General features: G+C 36.0%; 1 protein-coding gene across 5 annotated transcripts in view; it reads left to right on the plus strand.

Annotated features, from left to right (window-relative positions):
• Positions 1-20,981, plus strand: part of FUT8 (fucosyltransferase 8) — a 316,618-nt gene that overhangs the window by 200,807 nt on the left and 94,830 nt on the right. For all 5 annotated transcript variants that reach the window (XM_036844116.1, XM_036844119.1, XM_036844115.1 and 2 more), the window contains 2 exons: positions 5,494-5,609; positions 5,726-5,888. In XM_036844116.1, coding sequence (XP_036700011.1) covers positions 5,494-5,609; positions 5,726-5,888 — 279 coding nt within the window. The remainder of the gene's footprint in view (positions 1-5,493; positions 5,610-5,725; positions 5,889-20,981) is intronic.

Consider the following 20,981-nt stretch of genomic DNA (forward strand, 5'->3'; position numbering starts at 1 on the left):
GGGAGTGTTCTAATTTCATTCTTTTACAGGTAGCTGTCCAGTTTTCCCAGGACCACTTATTGAGGAGACTGTCTTTTCTCCATTGTATATCCTTGCCTCCTTTGTCATAGATTAGTTGACCATAGGTGCGTGGGTTTATCTCTGGGCTTTCTATCCTGTTCCATTGATCTATATTTCTGTCTTTGTGCCAGTACCATATTGTCTTGATTACTGTGGCTTTGTAGGGTAGTCTGAAGTCAGGGAGTCTGATTCCTCCAGCTCCGTTTTTTTCCCTCAAGATTGCTTTGGCTATTCAGGGTCTTTTGTGTCTCCATACAAATATTAAGATTTTTTTTTTCTAGTTCTGTAAAAAATGCCATTGATAATTTGATAGGGATTGCATTGAATCTATAGATTGCTTTGGGTAGTATAGTCATTTTCACAATATTGATTCTTCCAATCCAAGAATATGGTATATATCTCCATCTGTTTGTGTCATTGTTGATTTCTTTCATCAGTATCTTATAGTTTTCTGAGTACAGGTCTTTTACCTCCTTAGGTAGGTTTACTCCTAGGTATTTTATTCTTTTTGTTGCAATGGTAAATGGGATTGTTTCCTTAATTTCTCTTTCTGATCTTTTGTTCTTAGTGTATAGGAATGCAAGAGATTTCTGTGCATTAATTTTGTATCCTGTAACTTTACCAAATTCATTGATGAGCTCTAGTAGTTTTCTGGTGGTATCTTTAGGATTATCTATGTATAAGTATCATGTCATCTGCAAACAGTGACAGTTTTACTTCTTTTCCAATTTGTATTCCATTTATTTCTTTTTCTTCTCTGACTGCTGTGGCTAGGACTTCCAAAACTATGTTGAATAATAGTGGCGAGAGTGGACATCCTTGTCTTCTTCTTGATCTTAGAGGAAATGCTTTCAGTTTTTCACCATTGAGAATGGTGTTTGCTGTGGGTTTGTCGTATATGACCTTTATGATGTTGAGGTAGGTTCCCTCTATGCCCACTTCCTGGAGGGTTTTTATCATAAATGTGTGTGGAATTTTATCAAAAGCTTTTTCTGCATCTATTCAGATGATCATATTGTTTTCATTCTTTAATTTGTTAACATGGTGTATCACATTCATTGATTTGCGTATCTTGAGGAATCCTTGCATCCCTCGGATAAATCTCACTTGATCGTGGTGTATGACCCTTTTAATGTGTTGTTGGATTCTATTTGCTAGTATTTTGTTGAGGATTTTTGCATCTATATTCATCAGTGATATTGTTCTCTAATTTTCTTTTTTGCAATATCCCTGTCTGGTTTTGGTATCAGGGTGATGGTGGCCTCGTAGAATGAGTTTGGGAGTGTTCCTTCCTCTGCAATATTTTGGAAGAGTTTGAGAAGGATGGGTGTTAGCTCTTCTCTAAATGTTTGATAGTATTCACCTGTGAAGCCATCTGGTCCTGGACTTTTGTTTGTTGGAAGATTTTTAATCACAGTTTCAATTTCATTACTTGTGATTGGTCTGTTCATATTTTCTATTTCTTCCTGGTTCAGTTTTGGAAAGTTATACCTTTCTAAGAATTTGTCCATTTCTTCCAGGTTGTCCATTTTCATGACTACCATTTTCAAGGTTGTCTTTGGCATAGAGTTGCTTGTAGTAGTCTCTTATGATCTTTCGTTTTTCTGCAGTGTCTGTTGTAACGTCTCCATTTTCATTTCTAATTTTATTGATTTGAGTCCTCTCCCTCTTTTCCTTGATGAGTCTAACGGTTTATCAATTTTGTTTATCTTCTTAAAGAACCAGCTTTTAGTGTTATTGATCTTTGCTATTGTTTTCTTCATTTATATTTCATTTATTTCTCCTCTGATCTTTATGATTTCTTTCCTTCTACTAACTTTGGGTTTTGTTTGTTCTTCTTTCTCTAGCTCCTTTAGGTGTAAGATTAGATTGTTTATTAGAGATTTTTATTGTTTCTTGAGGTAGCATTGTATTGCTATAGACTTCCCTCTTAGAACTGCTTTTACTGCATCCCACAGGTTTTGATTGTCGTGTTTTTGTTGTCATTTGTCTCTAGGTATTTTTTGATTTTCTCTTTGATTCCTTCCGTGATCTCTTGGTTATTTAGTAACGTATTCTTTAGCCTCCACGTGTTTGTGTTTTTTATGTTTTTTCCCCTGTAATTGATTTCTAATCTCATAGCGTTGTGGTCAGAAAAGATGCTTGATGTGATTTCAGGTTTCTTAACTCTACTGAGGCTTGAATTGTGACCCAAGATGTGATCTTTCCTGAAGAGTGTTCCATGTGCATTTGAGAAGAAAGTGTAATCTGCTGTTTTCGGATAGAATGTCCTGTAAATATCAATGCAATGTATTTGGTCTGTTGTGTCATTTAAAGCTTGTGCTTCCTTATTAATTTTCTGTCTGGTTGATCTTCCATTGGTGTAAGTGAGGTGTTAAAGTCCCCCACTATTACGGTGTTACTGTCTATTTCCTCTTTTATAGCTGTTAGCATTTGCCTTATGTATTGAGGTGCTCCTATGTTGGGTGCATATATATTTATAATTGTTATATCTTCTTCTTGGATTGATTCCCTTGATCATTATGTAGTGTCCTTCCTTGTCTCTTCTAACATTCTTTATTTAAAGTCTGTTTTATCTGATATGAGCATTGCCACTCCAGCTTTCTTTTGATTTCCATTTGCATGGAATATCTTGTTCCATCCCCTCACTTTCAGTCTGTATGTGTCCCTAGGTCTGAAGTGGGTCTCTTGTAGACAGCATATATACAGGTCTTGTTTTTGTATCCATTCAGCAAACCTGTGTCTTTTGGTTAGAGCATTGAATCCATTCACATTTAAGGTAATTATCGATATATATGTTCCTATTACCATTTTCTTAATTGTTTTCGATTTCCTTTTGTAGGTCCTTTTCTTCTCTTGTGTTTCCCACTTAGAGAAGTTCCTTTAGCATTTGCTTCAGAGCTGGTTTGGTGGTGCTGAATTCTCTTAGCTCTTGCTTGTCTGTAAAGCTTTTGATTTCTCCATCGAATCTGAATGAGATCCTTGCTAGGTAGATTAATCTTGGTTGTAGATTCTTCCCTTTCATCACTTTTAATATATTGTGCCACTCCCTTCTGGCTTGTAGAGTTTCTGCTGAGAAATCAGCTCTTAACCTTATGGGAGTTCCCTTTTATGTTATTTGTCATTTTTCCCTTGTTGCTTTTAATAATATTTCTTTGTCTTTAATTTTTGTCAGTTTGATTACTATGTGTCTTGGCATGTTTCTCCTTGGGTTTATCCTGCCTGGGACTCTCTGCACTTCCTGGACTTGGGTGGCTATTTCCTTTCCCATGTTAGGGAAGTTTTCGTCTATAATCTCTTCAAATATTTTCTCAGGTCCTTTTCCTCTCTCTTCTCCTTTTGGGACCCCTATAATACGAATGTTTGTTTGTTTAGTATTGTCCCAGAGGTCTCTTAGGCTGTCTTCATTTCTTTTCATTCGTTTTTCTTTATTCTGGTCCATGGCAGTGAATTCTACCATTCTGTCTTCCAGGTCACTCATCCGTTCTTCTGCTTCAGTTATTCTGCTATTGATTCCCTCTATTGTATTTTTCATTTCAGTTATTGTATTTTTCATCTCTGTTTGTTGGTTCTTTAATTCTTCTAGGTGTTTGTTCTTTAATTCTTCTAGGTCTTCGTTAAACATTTCTTGCATCTTCTCGATCTTTGCCTCCATTCTTTTTCAGAGGTCCTGGATCTTCTTCCCTATCACTATTCTGAATTCTTTTTCTGGAAGGTTGCCTATCTCCACTTCATTTAATTGTTTTCCTGGGGTTTTATCTTGTTCCTTCATTGGGTACATATCCCTCTGCCTTTTTATTTTGTCTATCTTTCTGGGAATGTGGTTTTCGTTCCACAGTCTGCAGGATTGTAGTTCTTCTTGCTTCTGCTGTCTGCCCTCTTCGTATTAGATTTCTCCTCAGGTTGATAGCTAAGTTTAAGTTGTGCCAAGTATAATTTAGAAATTGTTTCCCAAAAATGATTGTGATGGTAAGAATAGATATCCCAGGCATTTTGATATTACAGCTCATCTGTAGAATGACTGACCCCAGATACAATAGTCCTGTTAAGCTTTATTGACAGACACTGTGCTTCGTACTTTAAGAGGCAGTTTCTCATTTAAATAGATTTTGGAAGAAAAATCAGCCATTATTTAATCTTCTTAATATTTTTTCAAAAGTATATATGTATATGTATGTATGTATGTAAATATATGTATGTGTATTAGTTTCCTATTGCTGCTGTAACACATACAATAAACTCTGTGGCTTAAAACAGAATAAATGGAAATTTATTCTATTACAGTTTGGGAGGGCAGACATCTGAAATAAGTTTCATTGGGCCAAAACCAAGGTGTCAGTGAGGCCACATTCACTAGAGAAGCTCTAGGGGAGAATCTGTTTCTTTGCCTTTTCCAGCTTCTAAAGATGCCTTCCTTGCATTTTTTGCTCATGACCCCTTCCTCCATCTTCAAAACTAATTAACCACATCACCTTCTCCTCTTTTGTAATAAAATTTCCTTCTACTCCCCTCTTATAAGAACACTGTGGTTACAATTATGGCCCACCTGGGTAATCCAGGGCTGTCTCCCTATCTCAGGCTCCTTAACTTAATCACACATATAAGGATTCTTTTGTTACCTAAGGTAGCATTACAGGTTACAGGATTAGGATGTGGATATCTTTTATGGCCATAATGGTGTACAGAATACTTCCAAAAGTCACATAAAAACAAAATATGTTAGAAACAAGTACAGTTTGGAAAGAAGCTGTACAGGTTGATAATACAAGCAAGAGATCCTGGAGTTCCTCTGCTATATTCCAACATTTTGTATTATTGACTGATATTTTTCATTCTTGACGTAAACAGAACGTTAATCTTCAGGTGTTTTTTCTGGTATACTTCATCTTCTATTCCTGTCTTTCCCTTCTTTATAAAACCCATGCTTAGTAATCTAAGGTCATGAGTTCATGAATCGGAACACAGATTTATATCTGATATTATAATTAACTTAGAAATAATTTGCATTTGATATTTGAACATAGACACAGGTTCAGTTATGTGCTTTCTTACTCCTTTTAAGCCTTTTTGTCACCCTCTCCTTCAACTTTGTTATTCTCAGCACTAATGAAGAATTGATCACTTTGCCACTGATGGTGTTATTCTAAGTTGTATGATGAAAGTTTTTAGGAGAGAGTTCTAAAGGTTCCTTAATTCCTAGAAGATCATACATCTATGAGCTAGATTATTTTTTTCTGTGTTTGTTCAGTTTCATTCCAGTGTTTACATCTTACCCTATAGCTTTGGAGAGAAAATTTCATTTGGTACTTCTAATATATGATATGGTCCAGTGACTTCTAGAGTTACCAATAAATAATGTTTTTGCAAAGTAAATATGTATTTTGTTGCATAATTTATAAGCTAAATGTTTACATTTTCTTCCTTGAACTACAGAATACCAGAAGGCCCCATTGATCAGGGCCCAGCTTCAGGAAGGGTTCGTGCTTTAGAAGAGCAGCTTGTGAAGGCCAAAGAACAGATTGAAAATTATAAGAAACAAACTAGAAATGGTAGGTAATGATACATTGTTTTTCCTCTTCAATATATTGACATTAGCACAAATAATTGAAAATTTCCTTTCATCAAAATGTTGGAAATGCTGATGCTCTCTATTCTTTGACTGCAGGTCTAGGGAAGGATCATGAAATCCTAAGGAGGAGGATTGAAAATGGAGCTAAAGAGCTCTGGTTTTTTCTACAAAGTGAGTTGAAGAAATTAAAGAATTTAGAAGGAAATGAACTCCAAAGACATGCAGATGAATTTCTGTCAGATTTGGGACATCATGAAAGGTACTACATTTACATTTCTTTTGGGGTTTAGTAAAGATTATAATCTAAGAATGGGAAATGGGAACTTTTGTTAATTTCCCTGCTGAATGGTAAATGATACCTACCATGTTTAGAAGCAGTAGAGTACCTGAGGGCTCAGTGGACAATAATTGCCAAATGTAGTTCATCAGCAGAAAGTATTATTTTAAATGAATTTCTAGAAATCTTTATACCCTAAATAAACTCAGAAGATAGTGGTGTCAGCCAACACTGCATTAAAATATCTTCTTTAAACTTCCTTATTATACAACCAATATTTGAAGTGATGTGTACAGTTTTACATTACAGTACATTCATTGGAACTCATACTAAGGCTGCCAGTTATGTTTCTAACTGAAGCATTGAAAACTTTAAAATAGCAACTTTTTAGGGTTTCTAGTGAAAGGGTAATAAGTTTTTGATAAAAAGGAGCATTCTGTTAATTGCTCTTCCATTTAGTTGCTAGAAAGAAGAACCTGAAATCTGCCTAGTTAAATTTGTTTCTCTTGTTTGCACATTTCTGAAAATATGGAGTTTATCCTCCATAGGAAAGGACACATTTCGGTGCCGGTGTGTTCATGCAGAACAAAATGTATCTGAGAATCATTATAGATATGTAAAACCTGTCCTTAGGCCTGTTATTTATGCAAGTCTGTATTCCCAGTAGGATTCTGATGGCAATTACTATCTCATTAGTGAACAATAGAAGAAAACTTGTTGTATTAACACAACCTACCACTGTGAAGAAGAAAAGAATTACCCACAACCAACAGATTCATATATATAAACATCAGCAGCAATATTGTAGTGATTTTGAAATATTGCTCTGCTGTTTTAAGTGAAATTACAAATAAAATCTGTCAGTTTATTGGAATCATTTTAGCATTAGTGAATGTACAGCAATAAGATAGCATAAATTTCAAGGGGCATTGACTTATTAGGCCACAGATTTGGCAGTCCCTTTGAAATTTTTAGCTTAGCTTGCAATCAAGCCATACTTAGACCACTAGACCAAATACTAATTCTGTCCTTAATGCTTCTCTACCCTAAGCTGATTCTAGGCACCAAAGTTATGTTATTTGGAACCGTGTGCTTGTGTGCTTTGCTTATTGCAGTTTTATAGGAAAGTGTAGATCTGAAGAGGATTTGAGTTGGGCAGACTATATGGTATTTAAAGGATAATTTTGGCTCTTGACTACTGATAGAATGTTCAATTTTAAAGTTTGAGTGATTTAATTACTTGAGTATTTCATTGTTTGGTCTCTTCCAAATTAAAATAATTATTTATAAATTATTTTGTGCATATATTTTGTGACTATATGTAGAAATTGGAAAACATGTACAAATGAAAAATGTTGGGCCCTGAAAAGTTGATGTAAATCAATGTTAAGTTTTTTGTGAGTTGAATTCCGGTTTAAATACATAATGTTTCTTGACACTACCTTTTAGTAAATGTTAAATAATAATATTTCACTGAAAACAAAAAAGGAAAGGTACCCAAAATATCCAAGTTGATTTCTTTTGCTGTCTTAAGCAGAAATTATAATGAACTTGGGATACAACTTTGCAGGGTAGTAATTTAACTCCAGGCAGCCAGATTAGAATGCAGTGATACAAATAATGAGCAAAGGACAACCAAACATTAGAGAAATAACCTTTAAAGTAATGAATGTACAAATAGAGAGGATTTGTATGTATGTAGAATATGCTGTCTTACTGGTAATTTCCGAGATAAGTGTACGAATTAAAACTAAAACAGACTTTTGTTTGTCTCTGGTGATTTTTACAGTACACAAAATTCCCCATTTTCTTTTTACACTTGCCCAAATCATAGTGTACAAGTTGTCTCTGGACTGAAAGTCTGTATTCTCTGAAGAATCAGTTAGAGGTTGAGTCTGTCAATTTTCTTATTCAGATTTCCCTTTGAATCACTCATCATTTTTTGGTTTAGTAGAACATCCGTTATAGAGAAGTAATTTATGGGCTTTTGTTTCTTCAGAAGGGGTTTCTTTCTATCTTAGAACTTTGTTCTGATAGAAACACTGATCCTCATTTTTTTCCTTTCTTTATCAACTTTATTGTGGCATAATTTATTTACAGTAAAATATACATAATTTAGTCTGTAGTTCTGTGAGTTTTGACACATGCTCATAGTTTTGTAACCACCACTGCAATCCAGATGCAGAACACTGCTACCACCCCAAGAAAATTCCTTCTGCCTCTTTATTGTCAGCACCACCCCACCCCCACACCAGTCCCTTGCAGTCACCCAATCTGTCTCCTGCCCCAATAATTTTACCTTTTCCAGAATTGTATGTAAATGCAATCACACTATGTAGTTTTTTGAGTGTGTTTTCTTTTACTTGGTATAATGCATTTGAGATTCACCCATGTTGTTTTGTGTATGGGGTAGTTCATTCCTTTTTATTGCTAAGTAATATTCCATCGTATGGACCTACCACAGTTAGTTTATCCATTCACCAGTAGAAGCACATTTGGGTTTTCCGTTTTTTGGCGATTATGTATACATAAAGCTACTATAGATGTTAACATACACGTTTTTGTGGAAACATGTTTTCACTTCTTTTGGATTAACACGTAGGAGTGGGTTTGATGGGTCATGTATGGCAGTTCCTTAGGAACTGGGCCGCACAGCAGAAGGTGAGCAGCGGGCGAGCAAGCGAAGCTTCATCTGCCTCTCCCCATCACTTGCATTACCGCCTGAACCCTCCTCCCCCTGACCCTGTCTGTGGACAAATTGTCTTCCATGAAACCGGTCCCTGGTGCCAAAAAAGTTGGGGACTGCTGATGTATGGAGTGAATGTTTAATTCTGTAAGACATCGCCAAACTGTTTCCCAAAGGGTAGTATTATTTTGTATTCTCATCAGCAGTGTGTAAGATTTCCAGTTGCTCTGTATCCTTGTTGCACTTGGTATTGTCAATTGTTACATTTTCCTCCTACCATTCTAACAGGAGTGTAGTGGTATATCATTATGGTTTTAATTTGCAATTCCTTACTAATGATATTGAGCATCTTTTAAAGTACTTAATTGCCATCCATATATCATCCTTGGTAAAGTGTCTTTTCCAAATCACATGCTTAATTTTGGGGGAATTTTTTTTCTTTTTATTGAGCTATAAGCATTCTTCATTTATTCTGGATACAAGCCTTACTGGTGCATTTTAGAAAGCTCATTCTGAGAGCTGTGTGAAGGAAAGTCTGTTGTCAGGAAATGAGAAAGACTTTACAGAAGTCCAAATAAGTGATAATGAGCTTCTGGACCTGGGTAGTTGGTAGTAGGAGTAGGAAGGGATAAATGCATGCAAAATAGGAGCTGCAGGACTTGGTAACTGATCCAATGTAGGGAGATGGGGGGACTCAAAAGTAATTGAGGACTTGTATTTTCCTGGGAGGACAGCTTTCATAAATGGACATCATTGTTTCTTTTGTAGTAATTTGGCTTTTTTCACTGACAAAGTGTAATCTCCTGAGGACTGGAACTCTAACTTCAGTTTCTTCTCTACCCTGCAGTACTAAGCACTCATTATTTAGTTAGCGTTCAGTAAGTTATGTCTTTTTTATTTGCTGGGGAGGCATGTATGTGCATTCTTTATTATTTCACACTCTACTTTGTACCTCTTTGTGAAAACAAAATCCTGTTCCATTGAAAGATTTGTGAATATTATGCAACTAAAGAAAATTAAATAATTGAGGTAAAAATATTCTCCTGTAATTGAGAATCCCAAAAGGTATGAAGGGCAAGTTATAGGAGTAAAGTCATTTACCTCTGAATAAAACTGGAAGCTCCAGTTAATTTTAACAGTGGGTTCTGCAAAACAGAGAGTATCTGTTAGAAGTCAAGGATATATAGGGAAGGAAATGGGCTGATAGGAAGCATGGTGGGACTGGAAGAAAACCTGACATAGAAGGATTTTTGTACTCAGTGCCCTTGACTTCATGTTTGATTTGCTTTGGAGGATTTAAGTGATTCCTGTATCTAAAAGTAGTCTTGAGACTTCAGTTATACATGAATCACTAAAAATAAAACTATCATAATGTTTCTGATTTGGAGTGTAATTCTGATTCTAAGCAATGAAGTATGGACTTTCTTTTAATTGAATGTGAATGATAAAAAATAGTGTTGCTTACCAAATACATCTAATCGTTTGTTTACATTTTGTGGACTGTTTTTCTCCGTAGTTTCTTAAATGCATCTAAAAATTTGTTAAAATTGAGGGAAAAAACCCCACGTCACCTAATCATAAACTTATTAAGGTTGTTAGAGTCAGAGAACTGGTTTAGATCTTATGTCGTATTCCATGGTGCTACTCTCCTTGCAAGGAGAGGAGAAAGAGTAAAGTGAATTCGGAATATTATTTTCTTTTGATGACCCTGAGCTCTTGGAATCAATCTATCTACTTGCTTTACCGACAAAACTGGGACTTCAGTTTAATATTGAAAAGGAAAAAAAATGTATCCTTACTTTTTACACATCTTTCATACTCAGCTTTTATTGCCTCTTAGACCTTTATAGCTTAATGTGGTAAGTAAAATTGCACATCTTTCATCTTAATTCTTCAAAAGGTAATACACCATATTTAAAGTATATAAATCAGAAATCCTTTTATATATGTTTATTAGTGTATATTAGATTTCTTTTTATATGTGTGAACAATATGAATGGTTTATTGCACTGTTATTATGGAAGGTATATTTTAACTAAGTCAATTTTAGGAGCAGAACTCTTATTTATTTTCTAAATAAATTTCCTAGAACCCTAATATAAAAAACTAAATGTTGAGTAAATCACAAATATTGCTAATGTCCTCAATTGTCATACTAAGTAGAAAAATTTAGTTTCCAAACATTTTAACTTGTAAAGTTGTGGTCATAGATATTATTGAAGATATTTGAAATTCAATACTTATCATCTGATAAATAGAGGCATATCTCACAACAGCCTCTTCTCAACACATAGGTAAATTAGAAAGTAGGGAAGCCAAAATTGTTGAGAAATTTTGTGTGTCATTGTTGTTACTGTAGTGGTTTTCAAACTTCAGCAAGGCATCAAGAGCGCCTGGAGAGCTTCTTAAAACACAGGTTGCTAAATCCCATCCTCAGAGTTCCTGATTCAGTAGGTCTGAGTGAGGCCCGAGAATTTCCATTTCTAACACATTCGTAAGTGATGTTGAAGTTGCTGGTCTTTGAGAACTAAGGCTCTACAGAATCCCTGGTTCTCTTTATGCGTTCACCACTGATAGAGGTTGTCTAGGTTTCTTGGAAAAAATCACATTTCTCTATAGATTAGTGGACCTATCTGTAAACTGTGGGGAAAGACTCTTCTTTTGCTCCTCACTTGATGCTGTTCCTTTTAGTGAAGGGACCATGTTTCTTTTCTAGAATGTGGCTCCCACTGTTCATTACTCAAAATACCTGTCATTAATGCAGCTTGGATGCCAAATATCATACTTGATATGGGATTCAGCTCACCTGAGATTTTTAGCAAAATGCTATTGACCTGATTAGCCTATTACTTGAGAGCTAGTATGTAGTAGAGCTTGATCCCTGCCTGCTGCTACAGTTGGGTGATCAACTGCTAGTTAATTAGTAATATTCTGTCTTTTAGAAGGATTTTTAAGAATTTAGAGGGGCTGATGGTATAATAAATAAATACAGAGTAGCATATTATTATTACCTGCTGTATTGATCTCAAGCATTAGTATTATTTGATTTTTCAGTTGATGATTTCATTCTAATGATTGTATGTGACCATACTTCTTAGTAATACAGTCACATTTACCTGGTGCTTTTGATATCATTGATAATGAATTGACCCTGGCCTGTCTCTTTGAAATAGCAAGAGGGAAATCAGCAATTGAGAGTGATTATTTTTGTCATTATGGTTTTATTATTTATGTAGTAGTTGTAGGCTCAGTGCTTGGATTTACAGCCTCATAGATTTGACCCTCAACCTCTGAGGGTATCATGGAAAGTTTGTCTTATCACGCTTTTTGGTTGTCCAGAGATACATTTAACTTAATCATTGTCGCTTTGGCTCTTTTTGTCATCTTTATGGTGTCAAACACCAGTTTATGAAATAGTTACTGGAGTTGCTTCTTTCTTATTTTAAATTATATTAATTATTAAAGGACAGGAGGGCTCACAGGACTGATGAGCTATTTCTCAATTAAGTTGACTGAAACTATTGAGAAACAATCTAGTAAAGTAGCAATCTCATCACTCCTGCCTGGTTTGCATCATCTCATTATCAGTAATATGTAAAGCAGCTTTGCTAAGACTGAGATCAGCTGTGTTTCCAAAATGATGAATGATACTTATGGCTAATTAAGCTGATTGGCTTTTTGCTGCTGTGTGTAGGGGACTATGTAACAAAAGCACTTCAAATCAGATAAGGGGTACAATATCTGACTGGTTATAGGGCAAGATTGGTAGGTTAATAGCTTATGGATCTATTTGATCAGAATTGCTGGTCATAACCATTGTGGTCCAGTAGCTTGTGTTTTCACTCTCTTTATAAGGTAGCCTCTACTCAACTGTCTTTGAAAGGTCGAAGAATTGAAATTTTCACTCTTGAATAGTTTTGTGAACCTTCACATCTATTATTCTTTGTTTTTCGTTTCATTACATACACACTTAATTTCTTTGATGTGTGATTTAATTGATTCTTACATTAAGCTGGAATGTAGATACTCATTCTCCAGCTTTTAATTCCTTTGGACAAAATGTTTTTGTATGATTGTTTTTCTACTAAGGAATCCAGGCTTATTTTTAAGTGGTACTAGAACATTTCTCTTAATATCCTTGGACAAAGGGAGACACTGTCATATGAAGTGGTCCTTATTCTTCTTATTACTTAGTCTCTATCAGCCAGATTGTGATTCTCCATCTTGTGTAAAGGAACATTCTCCCCTAAAATAAAATTTGCATTGGGAGGAGAACCTGCAGGTGCAAAAGTGTGTCTCATCTTGTGGCCCTAGTTCTGTTTTGCCTGCCCCCACCTTACATCTCCTTGGGTGTGGTTTCCAAACTCAAGAATTATTTTGACATTAAAAATAACTACTTACTAAGGATTTCCTACATGCCAGTCACTGTGATAAAGGCTCTCCATTCATTATCTTATTTTGTCAACATAGTAATATTGATAGCCTCCTCATTTTATAAATAAAGTTATACTCAGGCCTAGAGAATTTAGATAGCTTACGCAAGTAAGTGGCAGAGCTGTTCTATTCTAAAATCCTTTCTCTTAATTGCTAAATACTTCTCTGAGCTTTATTTTTCTCTTCTACACGTGGAGATATAATTGCTGTATTACAGCATTGTGATGATTAAATGTGGGAAAATATATAAAACACTTTCCACAGTCACTGACACATTGTAGGTTCTGGTAGACTCTAGTCAGACCTGCGCAAGGAAAGTCCTGTAGGAGGATACAAATAGAAAATTCTTAGATCCTCCAAGGAAGGCACAGGTAAGGGGAGATTGTCACAGTGCTCAATAGGAAGATCTGGAGCCTAAACATAAGCCTAGTGGACATCACCCACCAAATAGCATAATTATTGCCTTATGTGGTGGTATGAGCTGTTTTTGTTGTTGCCCTTCTGGACTCCTCTCCACCCATGTGAGCTGTCAGAATGGTGGTATTCTAAAATTCCCCCTGAGACAACATGGGAGGCAGTGGGAGCATTGTCTGCCTATCTGTCTCCTGGTCACATTTTTATCCTTTGCACTGCTTACTTCTGCCCCAGGAGCAAACTGAAGTATTGCCCTTGATCCATATTTACCTATGGATTAGGCTCTGTGGTGTAGCCTCCCTTAATCACATTTACTTTAATAAATGTCAGTTCCTTCACCTTGGGCTTTTCTTCCTTGAATTATATCTGCTCTGTGCTGGCCCTCAGGGGGAACTTCCCTCTTCAACATTTTGAATCAGGTATAAGCAAAATACTCTCCTTGTGGTTCTTCATTGGCGTAATTGAGACAGACTAGAACATGTAAAAAAAGTTCTGTGAATATTAAGGTATAAAAATAGGAAAATTAACAGAAAATGCAAAGAACATAAATGTAGCCCAGTTTTTGAAGAAGAGGTTTTGATGCCTGTCATAGCTGGCTTTCTCTTAGAGTCATAGATGTTGGTCTAGTCTATCACTTATCTTCAGGCATGTGTATTCTACCCTCAAATGACTAGCACTATTCTGCTGGTACTTAGCCTGGGTTTGTATTTCCCAGGCTTTAATACCTCAGGCCTTTAGATTGACCACCCACGTCCTAGATTTTTTGGTATCTTCATGGTCAAAACCAAGACATCCAGATTACCAGCTTGAGGGATACCTCTAGGAGATCTGATCTGAGAATGGAGTCACTGAAAATCCAGAATTTCTGTAGAATGGTTTTCAGGCACCATGTTTCCCAGTAATGGGCCACAACTGAAACTTTCTGTTTGATTATCCTCATGTCTTTGGCTAAAAGGTGACAAATTTTGCAGGATGGTAATGTCTAAACATTATTGGATTAGCAAAGAACTACAGCTGACCCTTGAAAAATGCAGGGGTTAGGGGCACCAATCCACTGCACAGTAAAAAATCCACGTATAACTTTTGTCTTCGCACAAACTTGACTACTAGTAGCCTACTGTTAACCAGAAACCTTACTGATAACATAAACAGTCGATTAACACATATTTTGTATGTTATATGTATTATATACTGTAGTCTTAAAATAAGCTAGAGAAAAGGAAATGTTATTAAGGAAATCATAAAAAAGAGGAAATACATTTACAGCACTGTGCTATCTTTATTATACTGGAAGTTTATGTCCTCTGTTTACAAGATGAATTGTCTGTTAGTACCTACATCTATACTGTCTTATATGATACAAAACACTGAAGGTATTATATGTATTACTAACATTAGAAAGCAAAAATGAAAAGATAACATGAAAAAAAATTCATTCATGTGCAGCTGTAACAATACATGCATTATACCTGTAACAGCAATGATTGCTTTAAAGGAGGTACTGTAATCAATATGATTGCTTCATGGTAGCCTAGCCTATACACTAATAAATGAATTGTTTTAAAATTTCTATGGCATACAGTTTTACAGTCATATTCATAATACAGTATTGGAAACATTGTAAATTTAAAAAAACACTTACCTATCAGCGGATGATCGGCTGATATGCAGTTTCTCCAGTTATGAGGAAGGCATACTGTATGGTAATGTAATTCTTTGCAAGCAAAGTTATAAAATAGTAAGAAAACTAACACATTATTAATTTTATATTAAATTATAGAATTTAATGCCTTTATGCCTATGTAAGGATAGACTAGTATCTACACATATTTTTCTTTAACATCTTTATTGGAGTATAATTGCTTTACAATGGTGTGTTTAGTTTCTGCTTTATAACAAAGTGAATCAGTTATACATGTACATATGTTCCCATATCTCTTCCCTCTTGCATCTCCCTCCCTCCCGCCCTCCCTATCCCACACCTCTAGGTGGTCACAAAGCACAGAGCTGATCTCCCTGTGCTATGCGGTTGCTTCCCACTAGCTATCTATTTTACGTTTGGTAGTGTATATATGTCCATGCCACTCTCTCTGTCACATCTTACCCTTCCCCCTCCCCATATCCTCAAGTCCATTCTCTAGTGGGTCTGTGTCTTTATTCCTGTCTTGCCACTAGGTTCTTCATGACCTTTTTTTTTCCCCTTAGATTCCATATATATGTGCTAACATACTGTATTTGTTTTTCTCTTTCTGACTTACTTCACTATGTATGACAGACTCTAACTCCATCCACCTCACTACAAATAACTCAGTTTCGTTTCTTTTTATGGCTGAGTAATATTCCATTGTATATATGTGCCACATCTTCTTTATCCATTCATCTGATGATGGACACTTAGGTTGCTTCCATGTCCTGGCTATTGTAAATAGAGCTGCAGTGAACATTGTGGTACATGATTTTTTTTTTTTTTTTTTTTAGTTTGTTTATTTATTTATTTATTTATTTTTAAAACATCTTTATTGAAGTATAATTGCCTTACAATGGTGTGTTAGCTTCTGCTTTATAACAGAGTTAATCAGTTATACATATACAATATGTTCCCATATCTCTTCCCTCTTGCATCTCCCTCCCTCCCACCCTCCCCATCCCACCCCTCTAGGTGGTCACAAAGCACCGAGCTGATCTCCCTGTGCTATGCGGCTGCTTCCCACTAGCCATCTATTTTACGTTTGGTAGTGTATATAAGTCCATGACACTCTCTCACCCTGTCACATCTCACCCCACCCCCTCCCCATATCCTCAAGTCCATTCTCTAGTAGGTCTGTGTCTTTATTCCCGTCTTGCCACTAGGTTCTTCATGGCTTTTTCTTTTCCTTAGATTCCGTATATATGTGTTAGCATACTGTATTTGTTTTTCTCTTTCTGCCTTACTTCACTCTGTATGACAGACTCTAACTCCATCCACCTCATTACAAATACCTCCATTTCATTTCTTTTTATGGCTGAGTAATATTCCATTGTATATATGTGCCACATCTTCTTTATCCATTCATCTGTCGATGGACATTTAGGTTGCTTCCATGTCCTGGCTATTGTAAATAGAGCTGCAATGAACATTGTGGTACATGACTCTTTTTGAACTATGGTTTTCTCAGGGTATATGCCCAGTAGTGGGATTGCTGGATCGTATGGTAGTTCTATTTGTAGTTTTTTAAGGAACCTCCATACTGTTCTCCATAGTGGCTGTATCAATTTACATTCCCACCAACAGTGCAAGAGAGTTCCCTTTCCTCCACACCCTCTCCAGCATTTATTGTTTCTAGATTTTTTGATGATGGCCATTCTGACCGGTGTGAGATGATATCTCATTGTAGTTTTGATTTGCATTTCTCTAATGATTAATGATGTTGAGCATTCTTTCATGTGTTTGTTGGCAACCTGTATATCTTCTTTGGAGAAATGTCTATTTAGGTCTTCTGCCCATTTTTGGATTGGGTTGTTTGCTTTTTTGTTATTGACCTGCATGAGCTGCTTGTAAATATTGGAGATGAATCCTTTGTCAGTTGCTTCATTTGCAAATATTTTCTCCCATTCAGAGGGTTGTCTTTTTGTCTTGTTTTTGGTTTCCTTTGCTGTGCAAAAGCTTTTAAGTTTCATTAGGTCCCATTTGTTTACACATATTTTATACATTCATGATATACCTAACTTTTTCTTAATTTTTTCAATATTTCTAGACTATGCAGTTCATCTGTGAGTTTTTTTAAATTGTGTCAAATCTCAAAAAATTTTTCCGATATTTATTGAAAAAATTTGTGTATAACTGGACTCGCACAGTTCACACGGTGTTGTTCAAGGGTCAACTGTAGGTTGAATTTAAAGTCATTTCCTGGGCTTGTCTTCCTTACATGGTCTCCAGTGGGGAGGCCAAGAAAAAAAGTTTTACAAAGGAAGCTTAATTTTAGTTGACCATTGGGATAGAGTGACTTATACTGTGACTCTGACTGCATTATCATAAAAAATTAGTGTACTTTTTTTGGTCTTTGGTCTTCTAGTTATAAGACTGGTTATTCCACTTTCTTGACAGATATTGGGATAAATAGAAATAATTGATTGCTAAGACTTAGTAGTGATGTAACTTGGTAAAAACATTCACTTTTATGTTTTCTAATTTATTAAAATATACAGAGATCAGCTTTCATTCCCAGTGGTAAAGTGATGGCTTGATTACTATGACATGAAAGCATAAACCATGCCAATTTATATATTTCAGAGAATTTTCCCCTCTAAATTACACCTAATGTAGTTTTTTACCTGCTTGGGGCTATATACTGATTGTCATGGAATGTAGTGCTATTTGTCTGTGTGTGTGTGTATCTTTAATTTAATGTAACGCCATGCAGAGCATATTGAATTTCCTTTATTCCTTCAACAGGCATTTGCTGATAGACTGGTTACTTATCCCACTGTACTACATCTCCAGAAACAATACTGCTATTTAAATTTGAGATTTTAAACAAGTTTTGTGATCACTCCTATCTGGTGGGTAGGAAAAAGCAAATGACCATGTTTGGATATGATGAAACCTATGAAATGTGAAAAATAATGGGTGTGATGAGAGTAATGGAAAAGAGGCCTATAAAACTGAGAAAATAATTTAAATAAACTTCAGCTTAGCCCTGTAACACCATTATAAGGAAAGACATCTCCTGTGTTTCCATGATCAACTCACACAATTTCATGAGTGGTAACTTTTCCCCCAGCAACTATAAAATAATACCATAGGCTACATAATAGCCCATAGGGGCCTCAGTTTCATAATCTGAAAAAAACTTGAACCTCTGTTCAGTGTGTAAGACTGTAAGTTAGTTTCTTAAGGAGGCAGTAAGTTGTAGATATGGTTTTTCCAACTAAAATTACTCTTTTTCATGAAAGAAATGTTTTGAATCTTAGGTGGGAATAATACATATAAAAACAGGTAAAGCATCACATATTAGACTCTTGTCCTATTTTAAAAGGATAAATATGGAAATAGTCAAGCTGTGAAGTGTCCTGTGCATGGATAATGATGACACATTGAACAAATGCCTGAAATGCTTCACAGACGACCCTGTTATCCCAAAGCATTGTATAAAGCTGTTCCACTATTAGTTGGGTGAATATTCTAAACTGTGGCTATGATTTTGAATTTTTATTTGTATATTATTAATAGTTTTGTTTTATTCAAAGGGGCTATTATCAGGTATTCTCTGTTAATCATTTGTAGTTCTGATGATTTTCTATGATAGTAAATAAGACTTCAATTATTTTTCCAGTGGGCTTCCATTGCTTTGCTCCTGAATGGTTTATCATCTAGTTAAGAACCAGGAATAGAAGAGAACTGAGACTATGTCATGTACTCCTAGATAAATCACAGTTGTTGAGGGCTGGTTTCATCATCTGTTAAATGAGTCCTCACTGATCAATCCCTTTCTTCAGGGTGCTATGAGGCACTGAGTATTGGGTCATTTTTCTGACTGGCTATCAGTCCCACATATTACTGTCACCCTCATACCCAACGGATCTTTCCTCTTAGCTGTGGAATTATTAGCAGGTATTCTTCAGACACAAGGTAAAAGTTCTGAAGCAACTCTCTGAGGCATTCTAGCATAAATAGCAATGTCTTAGTCTGTTTGGGCTACTATGACAAAAAAATATCATAGACTGCATGGCTTGTAAACAACAGAAATTTACTTCTCACAATTCTGGAAGGTGAGAAGTTCAAGATCAAGGTGCTGGCAGATTTGGTGTCTGATGAGTGCCCTCTTTCTGCTCCATAGACAGTGCTTTCTCACTGTGCCCTCGTACGGTAGAAGGGGCTAGAAGCTCTGTGGGGTCTGTTTTACAAGAGCACTAATCTCATTCATAAGGCTCCACCCTCATGACTTAAGCACTTCCCACACGCCCCACATTTGAATACCATCACACTGGGCATTAAGTTTCAATGGATGCGTTTGGGGGAGACACAGATGTTCAGTCTGTAGCAAGCAGCCACCACATATACTACTTTGTTTGTATTATCACTAATCCTTTTTTAAAAACTGTGTGGAAGGTTTTATAATCCTCATTTTAAAGTGAAGAAACTATGTCTCAGAGATGTGAAAATAACTTTCCTAGGACACAAAGCTGGTAAGAGTTAGATCCCAAACTGAGGGGTAGATCTGTCTGGCTCTCAAAGCTCTTTTTCCTCTGATTCAAAATCTTTCTAATTTTGCATATTTACAATGAACAGAGTCCACATTTTTGTACTCCAGACCCCTTACTTTGATATTTGTTAGTGCATAACATTTTGATTGTTGTACGTATAACATACAAAATATGTGTTAATTCTGTTTATGTTATCAGTAAGGTTTCCGGTCAACAGTAGGCTATTAGTAGTTAAGTTTTTGGGGATTCAAAAGTGATATGCAGATTTTCGACTGTGTGGGGGGTTCGGCACCCCTAACCCCTGAGTTGTTCAAGGGACAGCTGTATACTTTCTGATAAATAGAAATAAATTTCTAACTTTATAATTTTCACAAGCAAATAACACAGACTTATAAGCATTCCCTGAACAGAAGAGTTAATATAAAGTGCAGAGAAGGGGTAAAGCTGGAGTTATTACTAGTTAAGGATTATTCCCAGAAATTCTCTAGCACAAAATTGGATTTGTGAAAGGTAAAAATTCTCAATATTATCTCATCTAAAATTCTTGAAAATTTTTTGCCACTTTTTCATTCAGTTATCTATTCAAAGATATATGTTGAACGTTTTCTATGTGATCAGAACTGTTCTAAATGCTGGTTTGGGAGCAGGGAGGGGAGTTTGAAAAATACCCTGCTGCCATGGAGCTTAAATTCTAGTAGGGAGAGAAAGATAATAAAATAAAGAAGTAAATGATATATATTAGAAGATGATAATTGCTTGGAGAAAAATAAAGCAGGGAAAGAGGAGAAGGAAAAGCAAGAGATGTGATGGTGACTGGGTGTTGAATTTTTAAGTGAGATAGTCTGGATAGACTTTTGGGGAAGGTGACATATGAGCAAAATTTTGAAGGATATTTGGGTGAGCCATGTGGATGGGTATCTCGGAAACCAGCATTCCAGGGGAAGGAGGAGCAAATGCAAAGGTCCTAAAGTAGGAACATGGCTGACATGTTCAAGGGTTAGTAACAAGACTATGTGGCTGAAATAGAGTATACAAGGAGGACAGTAGTAGAAGATGAGATCAAAGAGGTAAGGGAGGAGGAGGAGCTTCAAGATGGTGGAAGACTAAGACGTGGAGATCACCTTCCTCCCCACAGATACATCAGAGATACATCTACATGTGGAACAACTCCTACAGAACACCTACTAAACGCTGGCAGAAGAACTCAGACCTCCCAAAAGGCAAGAAACTCCCCACGTACCAGGGTAGGGCAAAAGAAAACAGAAAAAGCAGAGACAAAAGAATAGGGATGGGACCTGCACCAGTGGGAGGGAGCTGTGAAGGAGGAAAGGTTTCCACACACTAGGAAGCCCCTTCGT

The sequence above is a fragment of the Balaenoptera musculus genome, chromosome 2 (assembly GCF_009873245.2).
Source record: "Balaenoptera musculus isolate JJ_BM4_2016_0621 chromosome 2, mBalMus1.pri.v3, whole genome shotgun sequence".
NCBI classification, from domain to species: Eukaryota; Metazoa; Chordata; class Mammalia; order Artiodactyla; family Balaenopteridae; genus Balaenoptera; species Balaenoptera musculus.